At 41.1% G+C, this 22,441-nt stretch overlaps 2 protein-coding genes across 3 annotated transcripts in view; both read left to right on the forward strand.

The window, feature by feature from the left end:
* Positions 1 to 22,441, forward strand: part of LOC100032444 (titin homolog) — a 281,885-nt gene that overhangs the window by 159,642 nt on the left and 99,802 nt on the right. The gene's annotated exons all lie outside the window — the stretch shown is intronic.
* The window catches only part of LOC130454281 (ankyrin repeat domain-containing protein 7-like), a 48,920-nt gene continuing 27,309 nt past the window's right edge, over positions 831 to 22,441 (forward strand). Inside the window, exons 1-6 of the mRNA XM_056797349.1 lie at positions 831 to 1,414; positions 13,037 to 13,151; positions 13,246 to 13,419; positions 15,011 to 15,117; positions 18,770 to 18,913; positions 20,974 to 21,104. Of these exons, the coding sequence (XP_056653327.1) occupies positions 1,194 to 1,414; positions 13,037 to 13,151; positions 13,246 to 13,419; positions 15,011 to 15,117; positions 18,770 to 18,913; positions 20,974 to 21,104 (892 nt within the window). The 5' untranslated portion in view covers positions 831 to 1,193. The remainder of the gene's footprint in view (positions 1,415 to 13,036; positions 13,152 to 13,245; positions 13,420 to 15,010; positions 15,118 to 18,769; positions 18,914 to 20,973; positions 21,105 to 22,441) is intronic.

Below are 22,441 nucleotides of genomic sequence, written 5' to 3' on the forward strand. Positions count from 1 at the left end.
CTTAATTTGGGGTTTGGATTTACTCTGACAATATGAACTTAAACTACCCTGAGACTCTGAAAAAGTTGTGGTATTTTGTCACAGGATCTGCTACCTACAAGTACCCCTGCTCTGTTGTACTTGTGGGATTGCTGTTTTGAACTCAAATGCAGGACTTGATTTTGCCATTTTGTCTTCTCTCCCGAGTCCAGCCTGTCAGCATCTTCTGGATCCTGATGGTCATGTTGATCTCACTAACTAAGATAATCACCGGAAAAGGTGCCCAGCGTGTCCCCAACCTGGCTATTCTCTCCAGCCACCTTGCATGGAAGGCGTTCCTCAAGAACCAGCATTTGGGACACTGCGTTCCTCCAACTCCGCCCAATTACTGTCTTCATTGAAACGTTCCCCTGCTCTCGCCGTCCCTGCCAGGACCCACCTCAGAACAACCATTTATTTACTCATCATTTATCTATCTGCGCTTAGTGTGTCTGCAGAGGGAAGGCGAGACTCCTTGAGAGCAGGTGCTCTTCCCTCTAGCAGAATGCCGGGGGACATAGTAGGTGCTGAAAGCTGGCTGCTTCCTCAGAGCATTAGGATGTCTGCAGAGCACAGGAGGAGGCAGCTCTTGCTGGCTGAGAGGCCAGCTCTCCTTCCCTGGGACGGGATCTCTCAGCAGAGCCAATAACGGGGAAGAGATAGTCCCAGGGCCTCCCTGAGGGGCCTGGGGTGGGTGGGTGGGGGCTAGTTTTCAGTGGGGCTGCCTTTGCCCTCTCGGGGTTATGAAAGGCAGGAAGAGGTTGATGATCTAGTCCAACGTGCTCATAGTACAGGAGGAAAAACTGAGGCTGGGAGAGGAAGTTCTGTGCCCGGGCTCACAAAAGTAAATGCCTGAGCCGGTCATCCCCTTCCTCCAGGCGCGGTCCCATCTCTGGCCAGCCCCAGGCCTCCCCTCTGAGTCCCATTTCAGGGAGAGGCTCTAAAGAACCAAACCAGGGAAACAGCCCCTCTGGTTTGGAACCAATCCGCCTGGAGCTCACAGGGGTGCACTTGTGCTCCACCTCTTCATTGGCCCCAGGAGCCCGGACCGGGTCTGACATAGGCATGCGTAGTTCCATTCCTTTGCTAGCGTTGCCAGGGCAGCAATTGTCTCCCGCCTTTAAAAGGTTTCCACTGCTGGGCCATCACGGCTTAAGTGTCTGGCCGCCGGAGGGATGCGTCTCTTCGGGACACGAACAGAGCCGGAGACCTGTGGCCCTACTTCCCCGCGAAGGGACGTGGGAATTAATGGGGCAACAGCCAAAGATGGATACAGGATACGAAAAAAATTCCTCGGGAAGCTACATAGAGCCGCCTTATCTGGAGACTGTAGAAAAATACAATGGCTCTTGTTAGCCAAAGGAAAAGACATTAATAAAGTGGACGATCTCAACAGGTAAGAAGAAGGGGGTGGGGGAGGCCCACGGGAAGAACCTCCCCTGTGAATCTTGGGAAAGCTCTTCTCTGAGCACCTGGGTCAGCGCCAAGGCTCAGGCCAGCCTTGGGGTCACGCTTTCCCTCCTAGAGATTGGATAGCAGGTGGCCAAAGCTGGTGTCACGTCACCCTCCTTTCTACCCATTCTGAACGAATGAGAAAAGCAGTCCTTTCAGCCAGGGGACCACTTACTCCTTCTCCACAGCAACATGGAAGCAAAGACCACTCCATACTGCCCCGATAGGAAGTGTAAGGCAGGAAAGTAAGTTAAGGCAGGAAAGTAATTACTGCTCTGATTAAGTACTTACTTGATGTGCTAGGCACCTGAATAACCGCCTGTACAGAGAAAGGAAATAGGGTAAAGGGGCTGGAGGGATGGTCCTTTTATTCTAGAAAGTCAGTGGAATTGGGAGTGTGTGCAGTGCTGGTCTAGTCACTCTTTAAGAGACTGGGAAGCCAACGATCACAATACAGTTGTTTATTGAGCGAGAAAAACCTGGTGAAAAGCCCCTCTCACATCCCTGGCCTGCTCCATACTCTGTTGGAACCCCCTCCAACTCTCAGATTCAGTTAGACCCTCTTGTCAGTTAGAGGTTCTAATTTGTATAACCACACAGATTCCATTGGAACACTCTGGTCAGGGGTTGGTTTGAGGTTCTAATCTGCATAGTCACTCAGAATGCAGATAGATAAGTGGCATATGGGCTAAGGTTTACAGAAACTGGGAGAAGGCACAAACTTATTAACAACTCGGTATCAACTGAAAGGACACATCCCAGAATCCCCAAGATGCTTTGTATGGTATAGTAAAGGCATCATTTGTTTCAGTCTCACTCAGGCATTTAAGAGACCCTTGTATTCTGGATAGGTTGAAGAGAGACTAATTGTACTGGGGTTCTAGGCATTATCATTTTGGATACATTAATAATGATAACCTTGATAATAACACACAAATGTCTCACTCCACATGGAGATGTAATCAGCAAGGGAGCTGGAGGAGAGGATCAGATGGGGTCGAGGAGAACCAGAAGACTGTTGTGTCCCCATACCTAGAGAGAAGGGAGTACCAAGGAGAAGAGAGGAACACTGTCAAAGGTTTCAGAAAGTTCTAGCCACCTGAGGATTGAGAAAAAGCATTGGTTTATTTCTCAATTCAGAAATCGTTAGTAACTCTAGAAAGCTGAGGAGTCAGAATTTAGAGGTAAGAAGAAAATGTCAGGAGGGGCATTTATTGTCATGGGATCTCTCATGGCCTCATGGCACAAAGGGCAGGAGAAATGTGGGATGAGAGTGGGGAGGGATAGATGAAGTGAAGATTTGGGGGAACAGGGGGAGAAGATGTTTATATGCGAGTGGAGAGGTAGCCAGTAGGCAGAGAGAGATTCAAGATGAAGGAGAACAGGGAAGATAGAGGGTGCTAACTGTGGGAGGAGATAAGCTGGAATTGCAGCACTTTTATATGGAAAGGCTTTTCCTTGGCAAGGAGGGACTACTTCTTCATGGGAGATGGGTGAAGGAGAGAGTAGCAGAAGATATTTGGATTACATAAGGCAGGGATGGAGGTGTCTGGAAAGAGTCTCTTTTTTTTTCAGCTACATATGAAGCAAGATTTTCATCTGAGAAGGTGCCAGATGAATCATGGGAGCTTAGAACAGGAATGAAAAGGTTTGGAAGAGCTACTGTGTTAAGTAGTATAGTGCGTTAATAAATTATCAGGTAGATATAAAAGGATTACCTCCTGGCTGTGAGAAACTCAGTTGAGGTTAGGTAACATAATTTTTAGTAGTCCCAGGCAGCACAGTTGCTTGATTTTCTCCACCTTCATTTAGCAGCTTGGGGATAGGGACCAAAGAGAGCAGATGGTGGGAGGAATCCAGGGGTCAGGCTGGCAGGATGCAATAGGCAATATGATAAGCGGACAGGAGACTCAAGAAAAAGAAGACTGTGTAGAGTTGAACAAGCATGTTGAATTATACACCAAGGAGTCAAGATGGGGAAAAAAGAAGAGTGTAGCCAGTGCAGGAGCACACAGCCTGGGATTAGAATGGTCATGGTGTGGATGAGAAACAGAGGGTAGGGTTTTTAGGCAGAGGAAGAGTTGGAGTGACAATGGATTGTGATCAGGTAAGGGAACTTGAAAGTTCATAAGCAGAGCAGTAGTGAATGGGTAAGAGATGAAAGGCCTAACCCATCTTTGCATGTGGCTTGAGTTAAGGTGAAGAATTTAGGGTTAGTTAATACAGAAGTAAAGCATGTGAAATCCAGAAGCTGAGGAAATGTGAAGTGAAAGCATTCGAGGAAGAATGTATATATGTTGAAGAGCTAGGCATGCTGCTTTGAGGAAGAAAGATTATGAGACAGTCTCCGGGCCTGATGGATTCACAAGTGAATTCTATCAAACATTCAAAGAACAACTAATCCCAATACTCTACAAACCATTTGACATAACAAGCAAAGAAGGAGTTCTGCCAAATTCCTTTTGATGACACAAATAGAGTACTGATTACAAAGACAGGTTGATCAAAACTGGAGAAAGAAAACTATAGACCAATCTCCTTAATGAACATAGATGCAAAAATCTTAAATAGAATACTAGCAAAAAGACTGCAGCAAGAGATCACAAGGGTTATTCATTATGATCAGGTAGGATTTATATTTACAAGGAATCTAGGATGGTTCAATATTAGGAAAACCATTCACATAATTGATATGGTGATCAACAAGCACAAACCAACAAAAATCACATGATTATCTCAATAGATGCCGGAAAAAGCCTTTGACAAAACACAACACTCGTTCCTATTGTGAAAACACTAGAAAGCAAAGGAATAGATGGACCTTTTCTAAAAATAATAAACAATATGTATCTAAAACCATCAGCCAACATCATCTGCAATGGGGATAAATTAGAAGCATTCCCCATGAAATCAGGAGGGAAACAAGGATGCCCAATTATCACCTCGATTATCTAAAATTGTACTAGAAACACTAGGCGTAGCCATTAGAGAAGAAAAAGAAATTGAAGGTTAAGAGACAGAAGGGAAGATTACTGGAATAGACTTGGGTTAAGTGACCTCCGGAGTCTACAAGAAACCCCCAAATCCCAGCTTTGGGGACAAAAGTTCACTATTTGAGAAAAACTTCTGGGAAAATTAGAAAACAGTATGGGAGAGATTAGGTTTAGATCAACATCTCGCACCCTATACCAAGATAAACTCAGAATAGGTGAATGACTTGAACATAAATTAAGAAACAATAAGTAAATTAGGTAAACACAGAATAATATACTTATCCGATCTCTGGGAAAGGAAAGATTTAAGGCCAAGCAAAAATGAGAAAAAATTACAAAATGCAAACTAAATAATTTTGATGACATTAAATGAAAATGGTTTTGTACTAACAAAAGTAATGCAATCAAAATTAGAAGGGAAACAACAAATTGGGAAACAGTCTTTATAATAAAAACATCTGACAAAGATCTAATAACTCAAATGTACCATTACTAATCATTATTTTTATTGCCTTGTGATCTGAGAAGGCTGCATTCATTATTTCTGCTTTTCTGCATTTGTGTGCTATGTTTCTGTGACCTAATGTATGGTCAATTTTTGTGAATGTACCATGTGGTGCTGAGAAGAAGGTGTATTCCTTTTTATCCCTATTTATTTTTATCCATATCTCCGTTAATTCTAATTTTTCTAAGATTTCATTCACTTCTTTTACCTCTTTCTTATTTATTTTTTGATTTGGTTTATCTAAATTTGATAATGGTTGGTTTAAGTCTCCCACTAGTATGGTTTTATTGTCTATTTCTTCCTTCAATTCTCCTAGTTTCTCCATTAGAAATTTGGGTGCTATATTATTTGGTGCATTCATGTTGATTAATGATATTTCCTCATTGTCTACAGTCCCTTTTAACAAAATATAATTACCTTCCCTATCCCTTTTGATCAGGTCTATTTTTGCATTGGCTTTATCAGCTATCATGATTACCACTCCTGCCTTCTTTTTATCAGTTGAGGCCCAGAAGGTCTTACTCCATCCTTTAATTCTGACCTTGTGGGTGTCAACCCGCCTCATGAGTGTTTCTTGAAGACAACATATGGTAGGATTTTGGATTCTAATCCATTCTGCTATTCGTCTACGTTTTATGGGTGAGTTCATCCCATTCACGTTCAAAGTTATGACTGTCATTTGTGGACTCCCTGGCATTTTGATAGCCTTCCCTAATTCTAACCTTTTCTTCTTCAGCTGTACCTTTTAGTCCAGTGATTTACTTTGAATCAGTCCCCCTTGTCCCCTCCCTTAATGTTTCCCTTTTTAGTCCCTCCCTTTTGGTTCCCTCCTCCTCCCCCCTCTCTTTCCCTCCCTTTTTGTTCTCCCTCTCCCCCTCCACCCCCCTGGTTTTCCCTTCTCCCTACCCTTGTTGGGTAAGATAGAATTCAAGATCCCAATGGATCTGGATGTTTTTCCCTCTCAGACTTGATTTCCCTGAGATTAAGGTTTAAGTAAAAAAAAAACCCTCTCTTCCTCTCCTTCTTTTTTTTTTATATTTTTAAATATTTGAAGGGCTTTGCATATTTTTTTTTAATTTTAATATATTTTATTTGGTCATTTCCAAGCATTATTCGTTAAAGACATAGATCATTTTCTTTTCCTTCCCCCCACCCCCCATAGCCGACGCGTAAGTCCACTGGGCATTAGATGTTTTCTTGATTTGAACCCATTGCTTTGTTGATAGTATTTGCATTAGAGTGTTCATTTAGAGTCTATCCTCTGTCATGTCCCCTCAACCGCTGTATTCAGGCAGTTGCTTTTTCTCGGTGTTTCCACTCCCATAGTTTATCCTTTGCTTATGAATGGTGTTTTTTTTCTCCTGGGTCCCTGCAAGTTGTTCAGGGACATTACACCACCACTAATGGAGAAGTCCATTACGTTCGATGATACCACAGTGTGTTTGTCTCTGTGTACAATGTTCTCCTGGTTCTGCTCCTCTCGCTCTGCATCATTTCCTGGAGGTTGTTCCAGTCTCCATGGAACTTCTCCACTTTATTATTCCTTTTAGCACAATAGTACTCCATCACCAACATATACCACAGTTTGTTCAGCCATTCCCCAATTGATGGGCATCCCCTCATTTTCCAGTTTTGGGACAAAGAGCGCAGCTATGAATATTTTTGTACAAGTCTTTGTGTCCATTATCTCTTTGGGGTACAGACCCAGCAGTGCTATGGCTGGGTCAAAGGGTAGATATTCTTTTAGCACCCTTTGGGCATAGTTCCAAATTGCCCTCCAGAATGGTTGGATCAGTTCACAGCTCCACCAGCAATGAATTAATGTCCCTATTTTGCCACATCCCCTCCAGCATTCATTACTTTCCTTTGCTGTTATGTTAGCCAATCTGCTAGGTGTGAGGTGATACCTCAGAGTTGTTTTGATTTGCATCTCTCTGATTATAAGAGATGTAGAACACTTCTTCATGTGCTTGTTAATAGTTTTGATTTCTTTATCTGAGAACTGCCTATCCATTTCCCTTGCCCATTTATCAATTGGAGAATGGCTTGATTTTGTGTACAATTGATTTAGCTCTTTATAAATATGAGTAATTAAACCTTTGTCAGAGGTTTCTATGAAGATTTTTTCCCAATTTGTTGTTTCCCTTCTGATTTTAGTTATATTGGTTTTGTTTGTACAAAAGCTTTTTAGTTTGATGTAGTCAAAATTATTTATTTTACATTTTGTGATTCTTTCTATATCTTGCTTGGTTTTAAAGCCTTTCCCCTCCCAAAGGTCTGACATGTATACTATTCTGTGTTTACCCAATTTACTTATGGTTTCCTTCTTTATGTTTAAGTCACTCACCCATTTTGAATTTATCTTGGTGTAGGGTGTGAGGTGTTGATCTATTCCTAGTCTCTCCCACACTGTCTTCCAATTTTCCCAGCAGTTTTTATCGAATAGTGGATTTTTGTCCCAAAAGCTGGGATCTTTGGGTTTATCGTATACTGTCTTGCTGAGGTCGCTTTCCCCCAGTCTATTCCACTGATCTTCCTTTCTGTTTCTTAGCCAGTACCAAATTGTTTTGATGACTGCTGCTTTGTAATATAGTTTTAGGTCAGGGACTGCAAGGCCCCCATCATATGTGTTTTTTTTTCATTATTTCCCTGGATATCCTTGATCTTTTGTTCTTCCAAATGAACTTTGTTATGGTTTTTTCTAAATCAGTGAAGAAGTATTTTGGTAGTTCACTGGGTATGGCACTAAATAGATAAATAAGTTTGGGTAGGATGGTCATTTTTATTATATTGGCTCGTCCTATCCATGAGCAGTTAATGTTTTTCCATTTGCTCAAGTCTAGTTTTAGTTGTGTGGCGAGTGTTTTGTAGTTGTGTTCATATAGTTCCTGTGTTTGTCTTGGGAGGTAGATTCCTAGGTATTTGATTTTGTCTAAGGTGATTTTGAATGGGATTTCTCTTTCTAGTTCTTGCTGCTGAGCTGTGTTGGAGATATATAGAAAAGCTGATGATTTATGTGGGTTTATTTTGTATCCTGCAACTTTGCTAAAGTTGTTGATTATTTCAATTAGCTTTTTGGTTGAATCTCTAGGATTCTTTAAGTAGACCATCATGTCATCCGCAAAGAGTGATAACTTGGTCTCCTCCTTGCCTATTTTAATGCCTTCAATTCCTTTATCTTCTCTAATTGCTACTGCTAGTGTTTCTAGTACAATGTCAAATAGTAGAGGTGATAATGGGCATCCTTGTTTCACTCCTGATCTTATTGGGAATGCATCTAGTTTATCCCCATTGCAGATGATATTAGCTGTTGGTTTTAGATATATACTGTTTATTATTTTTAGGAATGACCCTTCTATTCCTATGCTTTCTAGTGTTTTTAATAGGAATGGGTGTTGTATTTTATCAAAGGCTTTTTCTGCATCTATTGAAATAATCATGTGATTCTTGCTAGTTTGCTTGTTGATGTGGTCAATTATGTGGATGGTTTTCCTAATGTTGAACCAGCCCAGCATCCCTGGTATGAATCCTACTTGATCATGGTGAATGATCCTTCTGATCACTTGCTGGAGTCTTTTTGCTAGTATCCTATTTAAGATTTTTGCATCTATATTCATTAGGGAGATTGGCCTATAGTTTTCTTTCTCTGTTTTTGGCCTGCCTGGCTTTGGAATTAGTACCATGCTTGTGTCATAAAAGGAGTTTGGTAGGACTCCCTCTTTGCTTATTATGTCGAATAGTTTGTATAGTATTGGGATTAACTGTTCTCTGAATGTTTGATAGAATTCACAGGTGAATCCATCAGGCCCTGGGGACTTTTTCTTAGGAAGTTCTTTGATGGCTTGTTGGATTTCAATTTCTGATATGGGATTATTTAGGAATACTATTTCCTCTTCTCTTAGTCTAGGCAGTTTGTATTTTTGTATATATTCATCCATTTCTCCTAAATTGGTGTATTTATTGCCATATAATTGGGCAAAGTAATTTCTAATGATTGCCTTAATTTCCTCCTCATTGGAGGTGCTGTCCCCCTTTTCATCTTTAATGCTGTGAATTTGCTTTTCTTCCTTCCTTTTTTTAACTAGATTGACCAGTACCTTGTCTATTTTGTTTGTTTTTTCAAAGTACCAGCTTCTTGTCTCATTTATTAAATCAATAGTTCTATCACTTTCGATTTTATTAATTTCTCCCTTAATTTTTAGGATTTCTAATTTGGTTTTCTGCTGGGGGTTTTTAATTTGATCGCTTTCCAGTTTTTTCATTTGCATTTCCAATTGATTGATCTCTGCTCTCCCTTGTTTGTTAATATAAGCATTCAGGGATATGAATTTACCTCTGATTACCGCTTTGGCTGCATCCCAAAAGGTTTGGAAGGATGTTTCGCCATTGTCATTTTCCTCGATGAAATTATTAATTGTTTCTATGATTTCTTCTTTAACTAAACGGTTTTGGAGTATCATATTGTTTAATTTCCAATTGGTTTTAGATTTGGTTTTCCATGTACCATTACTAATCATTATTTTTATTGCCTTGTGATCTGAGAAGGCTGCATTCATTATTTCTGCTTTTCTGCATTTGTGTGCTATGTTTCTGTGACCTAATGTATGGTCAATTTTTGTGAATGTGCCATGTGGTGCTGAGAAGAAGGTGTATTCCTTTTTATCCCTATTTATTTTTCTCCATATGTCAATTAATTCTAATTTTTCTAAGATTTCATTCACTTCTTTTACCTCTTTCTTATTTATTTTTTGATTTGATTTATCTAAATTTGATAATGGTTGGTTTAAGTCTCCCACTAGTATGGTTTTATTGTCTATTTCTTCCTTCAATTCTCCTAGTTTCTCCATTAGAAATTTGGGTGCTATATTATTTGGTGCATACATATTGATTAATGATATTTCCTCATTGTCTATAGTCCCTTTTAACAAAATATAATTACCTTCCCTATCCCTTTTGATCAGGTCTATTTTTGCATTGGCTTTATCAGATATCATGATTACCACTCCTGCCTTCTTTCTATCAGTTGAAGCCCAGAAGGTCTTACTCCATCCTTTAATTCTGACCTTGTGGGTGTCAACCCGCCTCATGTGTGTTTCTTGAAGACAACATATGGTAGGGTTTTGGATTCTAATCCATTCTGCTATTCGTCTACGTTTTATGGGTGAGTTCATCCCATTCACGTTCAAAGTTATGATTGTCATTTGTGGACTCCCTGGCATTTTGATTGCCTTCCCTAATTCTAACCTTTTCTTCTTCGGCTCTACCTTTTAGTCCAGTGATTTACTTTGAAACCGTCCCCCTTGTCCCCTCCCTTGATGTTTCCCTTTTTAGTCCCTCCCTTTTTGTTCCCTCCCCCTCCCCCCTCTCTTTCCCTCCCTTTTTGTTCTCCCTCTCCCCCTCCCCCCCTTGGTTTTCCCTTCTCCTTACCCTTGTTGGGTAAGATAGAATTCAAGATCCCAATGGATCTGGATGTTTTTCCCTCTCAGAGCTGATTTCCCTGAGATTGAGATTTAAGTAACCCCCCTCCCCTCTTCCTCTCCTTCTTATAGGAGTTTTCTTCCCCTCCCCTTCCCATGTGAATCTTTGTGTGAGAAAGATTATTCTATTTGGTCTTTCTTTACCCCCTATTTATACATTACATTTCCCCCACATATTAGTATACATAGATTGATATAAATGTAGTCCTTATAGAAGAGAGTTTGAGTAAAAGAAGAAGATAACATTTTTCCCCTTTCCTTAATATTTACCTTTTCAGGTATTCCTTGCTCTTTGATTTTTGGTATCAAACTTTCCACAGAGCTCTCGTCTTTTCTTTGCAAAAAGTTGGAAATCTTCTATTTTGTTGAATGCCCATACTTTCCCTTGGAAGTATATAGTCAGTTTTGCTGGGTAGTTGATTCTTGGTTGGAGACCCAGCTCTCTTGCCTTTCTGAAGGTCATGTTCCATGCCTTATGATCATTCAGAGTAGAACTTGCAAGGTCTTGTGTGACCCTGATTGGCATTCCTTTCTATCTAAATTGTCTTTTTCTGGCTTCCTGTAGGATTTTTTCTTTTGTTTGATAGCTTTGGAATTTGGCAATTACATTCCTGGGAGTTGTCTTTTGGGGGTTTAGTGTAGAAGGTGTTCTGTGAGCTCTGTCAGTGGCTGTATTGCCCCCTTGTTCTAGAATCTCTGGGCAATTTTCTTTGATTATATCTTGTATCACCATATCGAGTTTGGTGTTTATTTCTGGCTTTTCTGGGAGTCCAATTATTCTTAAATTATCTCTTCTCCCTCTATTTTCCAGATCTGTCACCTTGTCAGTGAGATATTTTATGTTCTCTTCTAATTTCTTGGTGTTTTGGCTTTGCTTTATTAATTCTTGCTCTTTTACACGATCGTTGTCTTCCAGCTGCCTGATTCTGGCCTTTAAAGCCTGGTTTTCCTTTTCAGTTTCATCACACTGGTTTTGTAGATGTGTGAATTTCTTTTGCATTATTTCCAACTTTTCCTCCCAGAAGGCTTCCATCTTTTTGGTCATTTCTGATTCAAATTCTTCATGGGTTTGTGGAGAGTTTCCATTTCCTTTGGAAGATTTTGGAGCATTTTCTTGTATATATTCTATCTCCTCTGTATTTTGTATTTTGGCTCCATAGAATGTGTCCAAAGTCGCCCCTTTCTTCTTATTTTTCTTGGTATTTTGGGGCTTCTGTGCTTCTGTGGAGTTTGCCATCTCTGAAAGTGGAGGATTAGCTTTTCTTATTTCTGTCTGGTGTTTAGAGGCTTTAGTCCTGGGCAGATTGTCGGTTCTATGAGGTTTCCCTGGGTTAAATTGAGTATGCCTCACTGGAACTGGAGTGGAAGGGTCGGACCAGGGGGCCACACTCTCCCCCGGCTCTCTGGGTCGGGTTGCTTTCCAGAAGTTGCCTTCAGAATAGCTGGCCATGAGGCTGTTTTGTCGGCCTGCGGGGGGATGGGCTGCGGCTTCCCGGAGCTCCGAGGGCAGTGACTTTCACTGGGACTCGGACAGAAGGCCCTGAGGGTTGTTGTTGTTTCAGACGACCCTGCTCTCTGAGCGGGGCAGAGCTGCGGCTTCCCGGAGCCTTGGACTCTGTGCTCCTACCCCTTAGGTCTGAGTGATCTCGGGTTCTGGCTTTTGAGGGGGGCCGTACCTTCTGATCCAGGTCCAGGTCCAGGAGGAGGATTCCCAGGGTCTATGCTGCTGATCGTTTTGAATTTCGGCGCCTTAGGAGCTTATAGTTTGAGATCGGTCGGGAAGGGTTTTCCGGAGATCTGAACTTTAGCTTTCTCTAAGCCGCCATCTTAACCGGAAGTCTCCCCCCTTTTCTAATTAAACTTTTTTCTTTAAGCATGTGTATTTAATATTCTTAGGAGATGTAAAAATGTTACTTGGGGCATTTCTGTGTTGTTTAATTACTAATGTATTTCAAGGGCTGATAGAATGCAGGGCCTGGAACATCAGAAAGAACAGAATTTAAAGCCACCCTCAGACATCTTCTAGTTCTGCGACCCTGAGTAAGCCAATTATGCTCTGTCTGTCTCAGTTTCCTTAACTAGAAAATGAGGGTAAGAATAGAACCTACCTCCCAGGGTAATTTCAAGGATCAAAGGAGGGAGTATTTGCAAAGTGGTTGTCACAGTGCCCACTGGCACATGTTAGACACTTAATAAATGCTGGTTCCTTCCTTCTGTGGCTATATGCAAGCCCACAGCCTTACAGCTGGGAGGATGGAGAAGGGAAACTTCTCTTCCTCTTCTAGCTTCTTGAGATCACCCAGTTAGGGCTCACAGAGCTCTCATGGAGGAATTCCAAGGGAGGATGAGAAACCCCTTTACTATGTGCTTCTTAGACCTCCCATGCCAAAAGGCAGTGAAAGCTGAGTCTCCCTGACCTTGTGCCCAGCTCCTCAGTCCATCCTATGAGCACTACGAGGGAAAGCATCTGTGTGTTTGCTGAGGTGCCCGCAGGGGCCTGGTGGGGGGTTTTGGCACAGATTTCGAGGGGAGGCCTAAGCGTCCTCATGCCTTGAGGGTAGAACCATCACCTATTTCTTTCTCCTCCATAGGACAGCTCTGCACCTGGCCTGTGCCGCTGGGTATCCAGATGTTGTGTCTTTCTTAGTAGAGAGACACTGCAAACTGGACATTTGTGACAGCAACCACCGCACTCCTCTAATGAAGGTCAGTGCTCAGCTTTTCTGGTCTCAGGGTCCTGCAGGGATGGGGAGGCGCCTCCCTCTGGGCTGACCTCTTCTTCTGGCTCTTCTCCTGACAGGCTGTACAGTGCCAGCAGGAGGAGTGTGTGAGCATCCTGCTCCTCCATGGGGCAGACCCCAATATGGTGGATGAGAGCAGCAGCTCGGCCCTCCATTATGCCGCAGCTGGAGAGAATCTAAGAATAGTAGAGAGGCTGCTAGAAAGCAAAGCCAATATGGAGGCAAGGGATAAGGTAAAAGCCCTCTTTCTGAACCCTAAAGTGTTTTACCAGCTAAGATGGAAATCAAGTCGTGTTGGCTTCCCGTGTCTTAGAATTCCTATGTTCTTGGAAGCGTTTCTTTATGGAAAACCACTTAAAATCATTCTGGGGTCCTCCCTGATTGCCCTCTGCCATTGTGACATTTTCTTTGTGCTGGGTGGGATGGGGACCCCAGTGGCTTGGTGATCTCCTCGTAGAGCAGAGACTTGGCACCCTTTTGAACCCTGATTTTCTCTCTCAGAACTGAAACTACCTATTGGTTATTAGTCCTAAGGCAGAAGAACAGCAGGGGCTAGGCAATGGGGGCTAAGTGACTTGCTCAGGGTCTCTCGGCTATGAAGTCTCTGACAGCAGATTGGAACCCAGAATCTCTTTTCTCCAGGTCTGGCTCCCTATCTACTCGGCCACCTGGCTACCCTGATCATGAACTTTGAACAAACAGCCCTTACTTGATATCTGTTTCCAAAGCAATGGCTTCTTGGAAAACATTTCTCTGAAAAGGGGTTCATGACACCCAAAGGGTGAGGAAACTCTGCCTTAGGGAGTATCCTGGAGCCCTGAGAAGGTTAGGGATTTCCCAGCTTTGCCCTTCCAGTGTAGGGATATCAGGGGCAGGCTGCACCATCAATGCCTTTTGGGCCAGCTGAATGTTCTTTGGCGGATGTAGGAGGTCTGCTCTTCAGAATTCCATACTTCCATTGGATATTTGCCTACAGTGCTTTACTCCATGTAGGTCTCTACTTGGGATATTAATTGGTCCTTTACATATTCCATGATTTTTTGCAAAATCTCTTAAAAATGTGTTCCTACCAAGTAAAAAATCTATGCAGACAGAATTTTCACAAGAGCCAATCCTGAAGTGTAGGGGGCTTTCCCCCACCCTTTGTCTTCAAGACTGCATCATTTCCTTTCCTAGAATTGCTGAACAAATCCTGGGTTTTAGGAAGAGGCTTCACTCTTGGTCACTGACAATTGAGAGAGAAAAAAGCTAAAGTAGTACACCTTAGGAGACGTGGGAGGAGATGAAAAAAGCCAGGAGAAGACCTTTCTTCCAGGCTTAACCCCCTGGAGGCCAGGCTTTCCTTACATTTCAGGCTGACCCCACTCAAGGGGAAGGGGCCAAGAGAACAGGTCACCTTTAAAGCCAATCAGCAGGGTTCTGAGGGAACAGGGTTGGTTGACTGATCATGAAACAAAGATAGCAATGGAGGAAGCCAGCCATGAAATGGGATGGAAGCAGCTCTTCCCTATTCTGGACTGCTGTCTCCTGACAACAGGCTATTAGCTGGATGGAATCCCAGAGCCTATCTAACCTCCTTCCCTCCTGTCACCTCAGGGGAAACTAAGGCTCAGAGAAGCAAAGGGATTGGCTTACAATCACCCAGAAAGTGCCTGAGAGGCAGTATTGACGCCCAGGTCGCTCCCTCCAAATTTCCATGTGTAGCCTACGCCTTTGACATGACCTTAGCGAGTTCACTAGATAGTCACCCAATGTCTTAAGCTGAATCCAAGTGTACAGACAATCCTTGCGTCCTCTAACAGTATCTTTAATACGATTTTGCAGCTTGGCCTCACACCACTTCTCTTGGCCGTTAAGAACCATCATGAAGCCATGGTCGATTTATTTTTAAAGAATGGAGCAAATGTCAATGCCAAAGATAATTCTAAAAGGTACTGTAATCAAAGGTTGCGATTAAAAAAAGTGTCTACAGGAAGAAGAACAACTTACATCATGAAATACTTCAGAAATAACAAAATTTACAGTTATTGTGAAAGGATGAAAATGTCAAATAATATTTCTCACAAAAAAGGAAAACTATTTTCTTTGACTGCCAAATTAGAAAATCAGCTCATGTGAATATGCCATTCACTATTTCTTGGTCACTATTTTCAATCTGCCTTATTTGTCCATGGTATTGTATTCCTCCCATCCCTTTTCATCCTTTGTGATTATTCTCTTTGTTTTTCCACAAAGTCCTCACAGAAGATCCTGGCAATACACTGAAGCCTTCCCCTGATCCTTCTGAGTATCCTTTTGAATACTAGTACAGCGCTCATATTCTCTGGCTTTTATTTTCAATACAAATTGAGCTCATGTCTTTTTCTGTTACACATGTTGTTGATTATGTCTTTCATATCACGTATTATATTAAAATCATTTTTGCCTGAGCCTACTTATATTGATCATGCATTTCCCATGGCCTTTGTGACCATCAGAAATGTAAATGCTTCTCAGATCTCGTTTTTGGTTGTTCTGTTAAAAAAAAATTACTGTGACTCTATAGCTTAATTCGACATCAATGTGTTCAAAATAAGCTTTTGTAACAGTAGGATCACTGAGATCCTGTTGGATCTCCTTTCCCCAAAATTGTGAGCTCAATTCAATGTTCTTCTTCTGCCCATTCATGGATAAAATAATTGGGGTTGACACATTGAATTGCATGAAATCTGGAAAATACATGCATTTCATCTCCTTTCTCAAGTGGATTCAAAGACTAATCTCTTTTGCCTCCGTTTAGATTTCTGAAGAGCCTTTTTCATGTTCCAGGGCTTGATGCAATGAATTCAATGTGCCCTAAAATAGGATCATTTGGGAACCTGTGCCCTCATAAACAATCAATCCTCTATTTGGACTCTGTACAGAACATCCTACATAGCATTGGCACACGCTGTATGTGAGCATATCCCTCACTATTTACATCCAGCTTAATGTGGATACTTTCTCTTTGAACAAAATGGTATCTGTAGTTGTAATGTGTTATACAGAATCTGGTATGGTTTTAACATTTCCATGGGAGACACATTTTTTGATATCACAAAAAAAATCCCCACCAAAAACACAAAACTGACTTAATCTTAACAGACAAAAATGACTGGTTACCATTTTGCAATAATTTCAAAATTAGTTCGATGTGTTCTTTTAGACCATGAACTGACCAGAGAAAATGTCAAAATGAATGGCAAATGAGAAGAAAGTATAAACGCAGACTTTGGTAGCTGTAGCCTGTTGTGATTTAAACAAACTATATACTCCTCAGTATAGGAAATGGACATATCCATCACCCTAGTGATCACTAGTCCATGCCAAAGCCCTATCATAGGCAGTGGATAGATGTAATTTCTCAGAAGTTTAATTAACACAAAACAGCTGCCTCAGAGAAGGCCAAAAGAGCCCAGGAATTGCATTAGCTGGAAAATAGGATCTCCATGCTGAACAGCTATTGCAGCTGATTGCCTCAAGCTTGGCATACAACTGGCAAAAAATTCAGGAAAAAGATGGACGATCAAGACCAGTTTTTTTACAAGACTTAGAAACTTTGATGAGAAGCCTAAGCTCGAGTGCTTTTGTCTATGGATTGGGAAGAGTGTCAATGAGTGGAAATGAAATGGAGTAGAATTTCCAACATGTCTATACTGACCTATTTTCATTCATATCAGTTGTGAAAACATGAAGATTCACTCAGCTGAGTATCTGCTGTTCCCTGTGAATCAAGGGCAAGTGGAAGAGTTGCTAGAACTGACTCAGTACCAACAGAGAAAAATCCAGGAGAGGTCAAGCCCAATTATACAGATTTTTAAGAATAATTTTTAATGGCATTTGAAAGAAAGATTCCAAGAGTACAAAAGATCACTCTCTAATGATACACAAATATTCAAGAATAACAGATTGACTTTTCATTGAGCCGAGATTTCCAGAGATTTTTGTAGTATCTTTTGTGCCTTTGATTCTGAATATTAACTTATTAAAAATCCTATTTTAATAGATGTAAAAATATTGCCGACCATGAAAACCAGGAGTTTATGATCCCTAAAATTTCAATGTCACTCATAATCTATTGTCTACTCAAAATTACCCTGGTTCCTTTTGGGGCTTTTTCTTATTTTTTGGCCATAGATTGTTAGTAATGGAGAAGAAGATTAAGCAGTCGGTATTTCCACATGCTAGAAAGAGCTTCCCCGTCCTTCAAAAGCAATACCTTTACAAATATCCGTGATTTCACTATATGAGTCTATTCCTACATTCATTCGCCTTTAGAAGAGGTAACCTGTTTTAGCAGTTTTTACTAAGTAGTCTCGGGACATCCAGACTTCGCCCCATCTGACTGCTATGGCCACCAGGCTCCCTTGGGCAAAAAGCCCCAGAAGACACCTGTTTAGGTTAGTGTGAGTGTTCCTTCCAATGGTGCAACTCCTGCGCCATCTCAGATCTTCACCAACTGCCTCCATGAGCCCTCCTCAAAGCAACTCGTGCTCCCTCTCTGCTCAGAAATCTTTATTGAGGTTTGTCCTTCCACAGCACCGTCTATCTTTGTGTTCAAAGACTTATGTTTGTGACACGTACAAGAACTTGTTCTGGACAGCCAAAGGTCACTTCCATCTGGTGATGGGGCGTGGGGAGAGCAATTCAGTGGAGAGCATGGCCGAGAATACTGATGACTGATCGAATCCTTTTCAGAGAGCCTCTGCTTTCCTTTCAAGGCTAGCCAAGCAGGGAATCTGTATCATGTCCCAAACTGAAAGGCCTTCACTGTTGCACCGAAGTGGCTCCAACACACTCTCTTCTTGTCTATTAAAAAGCCTACAATTATTAATCCCTGCTAAAACCCCCAAAGTACCAAAAAACTCTCTCTTCTGTCTGTCTGTCTGTCTCCCTCCCTCCCTCTCTCTCTCCCTCTCTCTGTCTCTCTGTCTGTCTCTCTCTCCCTCCCTCCCTCCCTCTCTCTCTCTCCCTCCCTCTCTTTCCCTCTCTCTTTCTCTCTCTCTCTGTCTCTCTCCCTCCCTCTCTGTCTGTCTGTCTGTCTCTCTCTGTCTATCTCTCTCTCTACCTCTCTCTCTTTCTCTTTCTGTCTCTGTCTGTCTCTCTCTCCCTCCCTTTCTCCCCGTCTCTCTCTCCCTCCCCCCTCTCTATCTCTGTCTCTCTCTCTGTCTGTCTCCCTCCCTCTCTCCCCCCTTCTCTCTGTCTCTCTCTGTGTCTGTCTCTCTCTCTGTGTCTGTCTCTCTCCCTCTCTGTCTCTCTCTCTCTTTCTGTCTGTCTCCCTCCCTCTCTCTCTGTCTCTCTCTGTGTCTGTCTCTCTCTGTGTGTCTGTCTCTCTCCCTCTCTGTCTCTGTCTCAATCTCTTGTCTCATTTACCAATATTAATGCTGCTCATGAGCAGTAAGTTTTTCCATGCCTCACTACATGTTTGTGATCCACATACCTTATAACAGTAAAGGAAATGAGGAAATGATATATATATATATTCATCATGAAACATCAAGGGAAATCTGATTCAATTTGACTTTTTAAAATTCTTAAATGCACACTGTTCCTTTGTTATTCCAGAACAGCTCTCATGATGGCCATTAGTAATAAATTTAATCCAACAAGCCTAGTCCAACTTATTCTTCAATATGATGTTGACCTCTCTTGCGAAGATGATTTCGGATGGACAATTAGAGACTACGTTCGTATCAGTAGTGTTAGAGGGTAAGTGCTAATATCATCCTATCTTTACATAATTTCATTGATTTTTTCCATTCATGAAAGTTTTAAGCCACTAATATCAATTTAATACACATTTCTTAAGAATTATGCTTGAATTGTTCTTCAAAATGTCATAAGGCACTAAACCAAGGTAGCAATCATCTCATGTCTTTCCTGTTCATTATTTTTATGGCACCTGCATGTTAGGCAAATATCCAAAAAAAATCACAGAATCAACAACTACATCAAGTTAAATCCATGACTTGTTGGGGTTTTTATTTGGGGGGATGTTCATTGTGTTGTGCTGGATGTAGAATGATTTCATGAATATCAAGCAATTCATTTTTACTGAATCTCCACTCCTGTATTTGTGTTTAGCCTGCCTAATCCATTGAAATAGAAATAAAATGAATGTAGCAAAAGTAATAAAAGTGAACAGCAGATAAATTTCTAATTTACTTCTCAATTTCTTCTTCCAATTACTTCCCAAGAGTAAGTTGAACATGAAAGGAGACAACTATGGATCTTTGGCTGAGGATCTCATAATGGAACAGAGACCCAATCCTATGGGATGCATTGACTGCATCTCCTTTTTCTGGTTTCAAATGCTTCTTGATAGGTTTATGGTGATTAATCCACTAGTCCTTCCTTGTCATCATGAGAAGCAAAGTCAGATGAGTAAGAGGGATAGTCTCCTTTCATTGTCAATAGAATGCTTTCTGCTTGTGAAGGATTAGGAATGAAGAACTTTCCCATTAGACACAGCACATCATTGCAGATCTCTTACTTGTGCCTCAACTTTCTCTCTGCAATCTTGGGCCATCAGCTGTTTTTCCTCAGCACCTTCCATCTTGCGCTCAAAACTTGAAATGGCCCTTCAGATGTCCCTTGGGGCCCTAAGGTGTTTTTGTAAGTAACAGAGAGGAGATCCCTCCAGTTATTGGCCAATGAAGGCTCCTGGCTCACTGACAGACGATGCAAGATTCTATGGCATCATGTCAGCCAGCCTGCTCAGTCAGTTTGGCCTTCTGCACCAATCTGTGACTGAAGAGTCAGTGCCTGGAGTGAGTGGTGGCGTCAGTTGGTGTCTGGGTGAGAACAGAGGCATTTAGATCATTTTCCCTCTACACAACCAAAACTGAGTGGGGCTTTCATAGTTGCCTAATATTGTTACAGTCTGGTAAGCAGACTAAGGTATGCTAACAAACTGGGCAAATGGCAAAGTCAGATTATCCAAGTTCATAACAGGTTATAAAGGGCAAGAGAGAGGGGGAAGGGTAGATTTAGGGAATCTGAGATCATTTTCAGAAATGCTGATGACAGCTGCCATTTTCATAGTTCTTTAAGGTTTTCCAATACTTTACATACATTTTGTTATTTCATCTTCACAAAAGTTGTACTGTTTAATGTCAGGTTAGGTTGGGAGAAGGATTACATGATGTCTCATATGCCATCATATGATTGGTAACTAAGAGATAAATTGTGAATACCAATAGGAAACATAAGAATTTCTAGGCAGGCAGTTTGCTACTGGGGAGTGTTGCATTTGGAGTCAGAGGACCAGGCTCTTGGGGAAATCATGCACCTCACTATATGCGTGTCTATGGACAATTCCCATCTTTACTTGGATTCAGTTACTTAATCTATTTTGAGACAGAGAAACAGACAGAGAGGGAGAGAGAGAGGGAGGGGGCGGGAGGGAGAGAGATGGAGGGAAGGAGAGAGAGAGAGGGAGGGAGGGAGAGGGAGGGAGGGAGAGAGAAGAGAAGCGAGAAAGAGGGAGAGGGAGGGAGGGAGAGCGATGGAGGGAAGGAGAGAGAGGGAAGGGGAGAAGAGAGAGAGGGAGGGAGAGAGAGAGAGAGAGAGAGAGAGAGAGAGAGAGATTAGATTATAACATTGTCACTTAGGTCTAAGAAATCTATATTGAATGTTTAATTATGTCCTACAAAGTTTATCAAAGCAATTTTGTCGATAATCTGGTCTGGATATTTAAGACTTGGTGCATATAAGTTTTATCTTGGTTGCTATAGATCGCTTATCTTTATATTTTATTTCCTACATAGTCATCAAGAATTAGTTCTTCAGTATGTGAAGACTAAAGCTAATGAACTCTTCCCTGAAGTCAAAACCAGTAGTCCAGAACGGGCTTCTGATATTGGATTTACTTTGGGCAGACCTGCCTTGGACAAAAATGGTAGGACTGACAAACTTAAATAAATATGTAATTATAAATCTAATGAGAGATAGATTTTAAAATTGAAATGCTCATTTTTCTATTTGCATTTTATGCTTTTAAGTAATAGAATATTGATTTATTTTTACTTAATTTTTATTCTTGGAGTTTCATGATCTTGAAACTTTAAAAACAACCTGAAGATCTTTTCTATTATTAACACCTGCTTTATCTAAAAATTTATTCATGTAGACTATAATAACAAGTTTTAATTTTACATATCATTCTAAATATATTTGATGGAATAATGAAATTTCAAAAAAATTTTAATGTACTATATTTAGCTACGTTATTTCTGATTCTCTACTAGTGAAAAATAAATAATATACTTAAGGATCTCCTGTGAGTATAGTGCACACACATATACACACACAGAGAGATAAACTGGTCTTATATATGAATATATGAAGGTAGAATGATAAAACACCAAGAATAGATTCCTCGTACCATTCTGAAACTGTAAATTACTTATCCAAGCTTTGGAAATGTATACATTTGAAATGTTACGAAATTTTAAAATATTTATAAGAGTTTCTCTCCACAGATATTAAGGATGAAAAAAAGCCAAGGGGGGTAGGAGAACAAGGGAACAAAGAAGCAGATTTGAATAGTAATGCATATATCCCTAGATTTTCAATACATAATGGTGTCTGGGACAGAGATGGATTCCACACCAGAAGGAGACTATAAATGTGGAGCCAGAGGAAAAGATGCAAAGAGAGCAGCTTTATTGCTTTCAATCTAAAGCAGAGGGAATACCCCTCAAGCTAGGGAGCTCAAGAAATGCACAAGTATAATCAATTTATAGGAGTCACAATTACACACTTTCCTTCTTATGTTCCCTCCCTTTCCCTTTGTGTGGTAATCTGGGTCCTTGGAACTCTGACTTACAGATTGAAAAACAATCACATTTTAATAATAATCACATGCTAGCATGCATACATATGCAACAAGGGAACATGGACATCCTTTGACTCTTTGGGTACTAAGAAAGATAAAGGATCTGCTTAAGCTGTAAATTCTCCTGGGGAAAGTGCTTTTGTTTTTCTTTTTGTTCCTTCTTTTGGGGTCTGGTCTCTACTACATCACCCAAGGCTTTTGGTATTCAAAACACCTTTGGAATTTAAATGAGGCAAAAAAGTGGGGGCTTTCTAAAAAAGGGTTGTTTAGAGGAAGGGAGGGAAGAGGGAAAGTTTTCAGCTTAATGAGAGTTTTCAGGGGGAAGTTCTGATCTCTAACTGCTAGCTGGGTTCTTTAAATTATTAGGATACAAACTTAAAGGAAAAACTAACAAGTCT

The sequence above is a fragment of the Monodelphis domestica genome, chromosome 5 (assembly GCF_027887165.1).
Source record: "Monodelphis domestica isolate mMonDom1 chromosome 5, mMonDom1.pri, whole genome shotgun sequence".
Lineage (NCBI taxonomy): Eukaryota > Metazoa > Chordata > Mammalia > Didelphimorphia > Didelphidae > Monodelphis > Monodelphis domestica.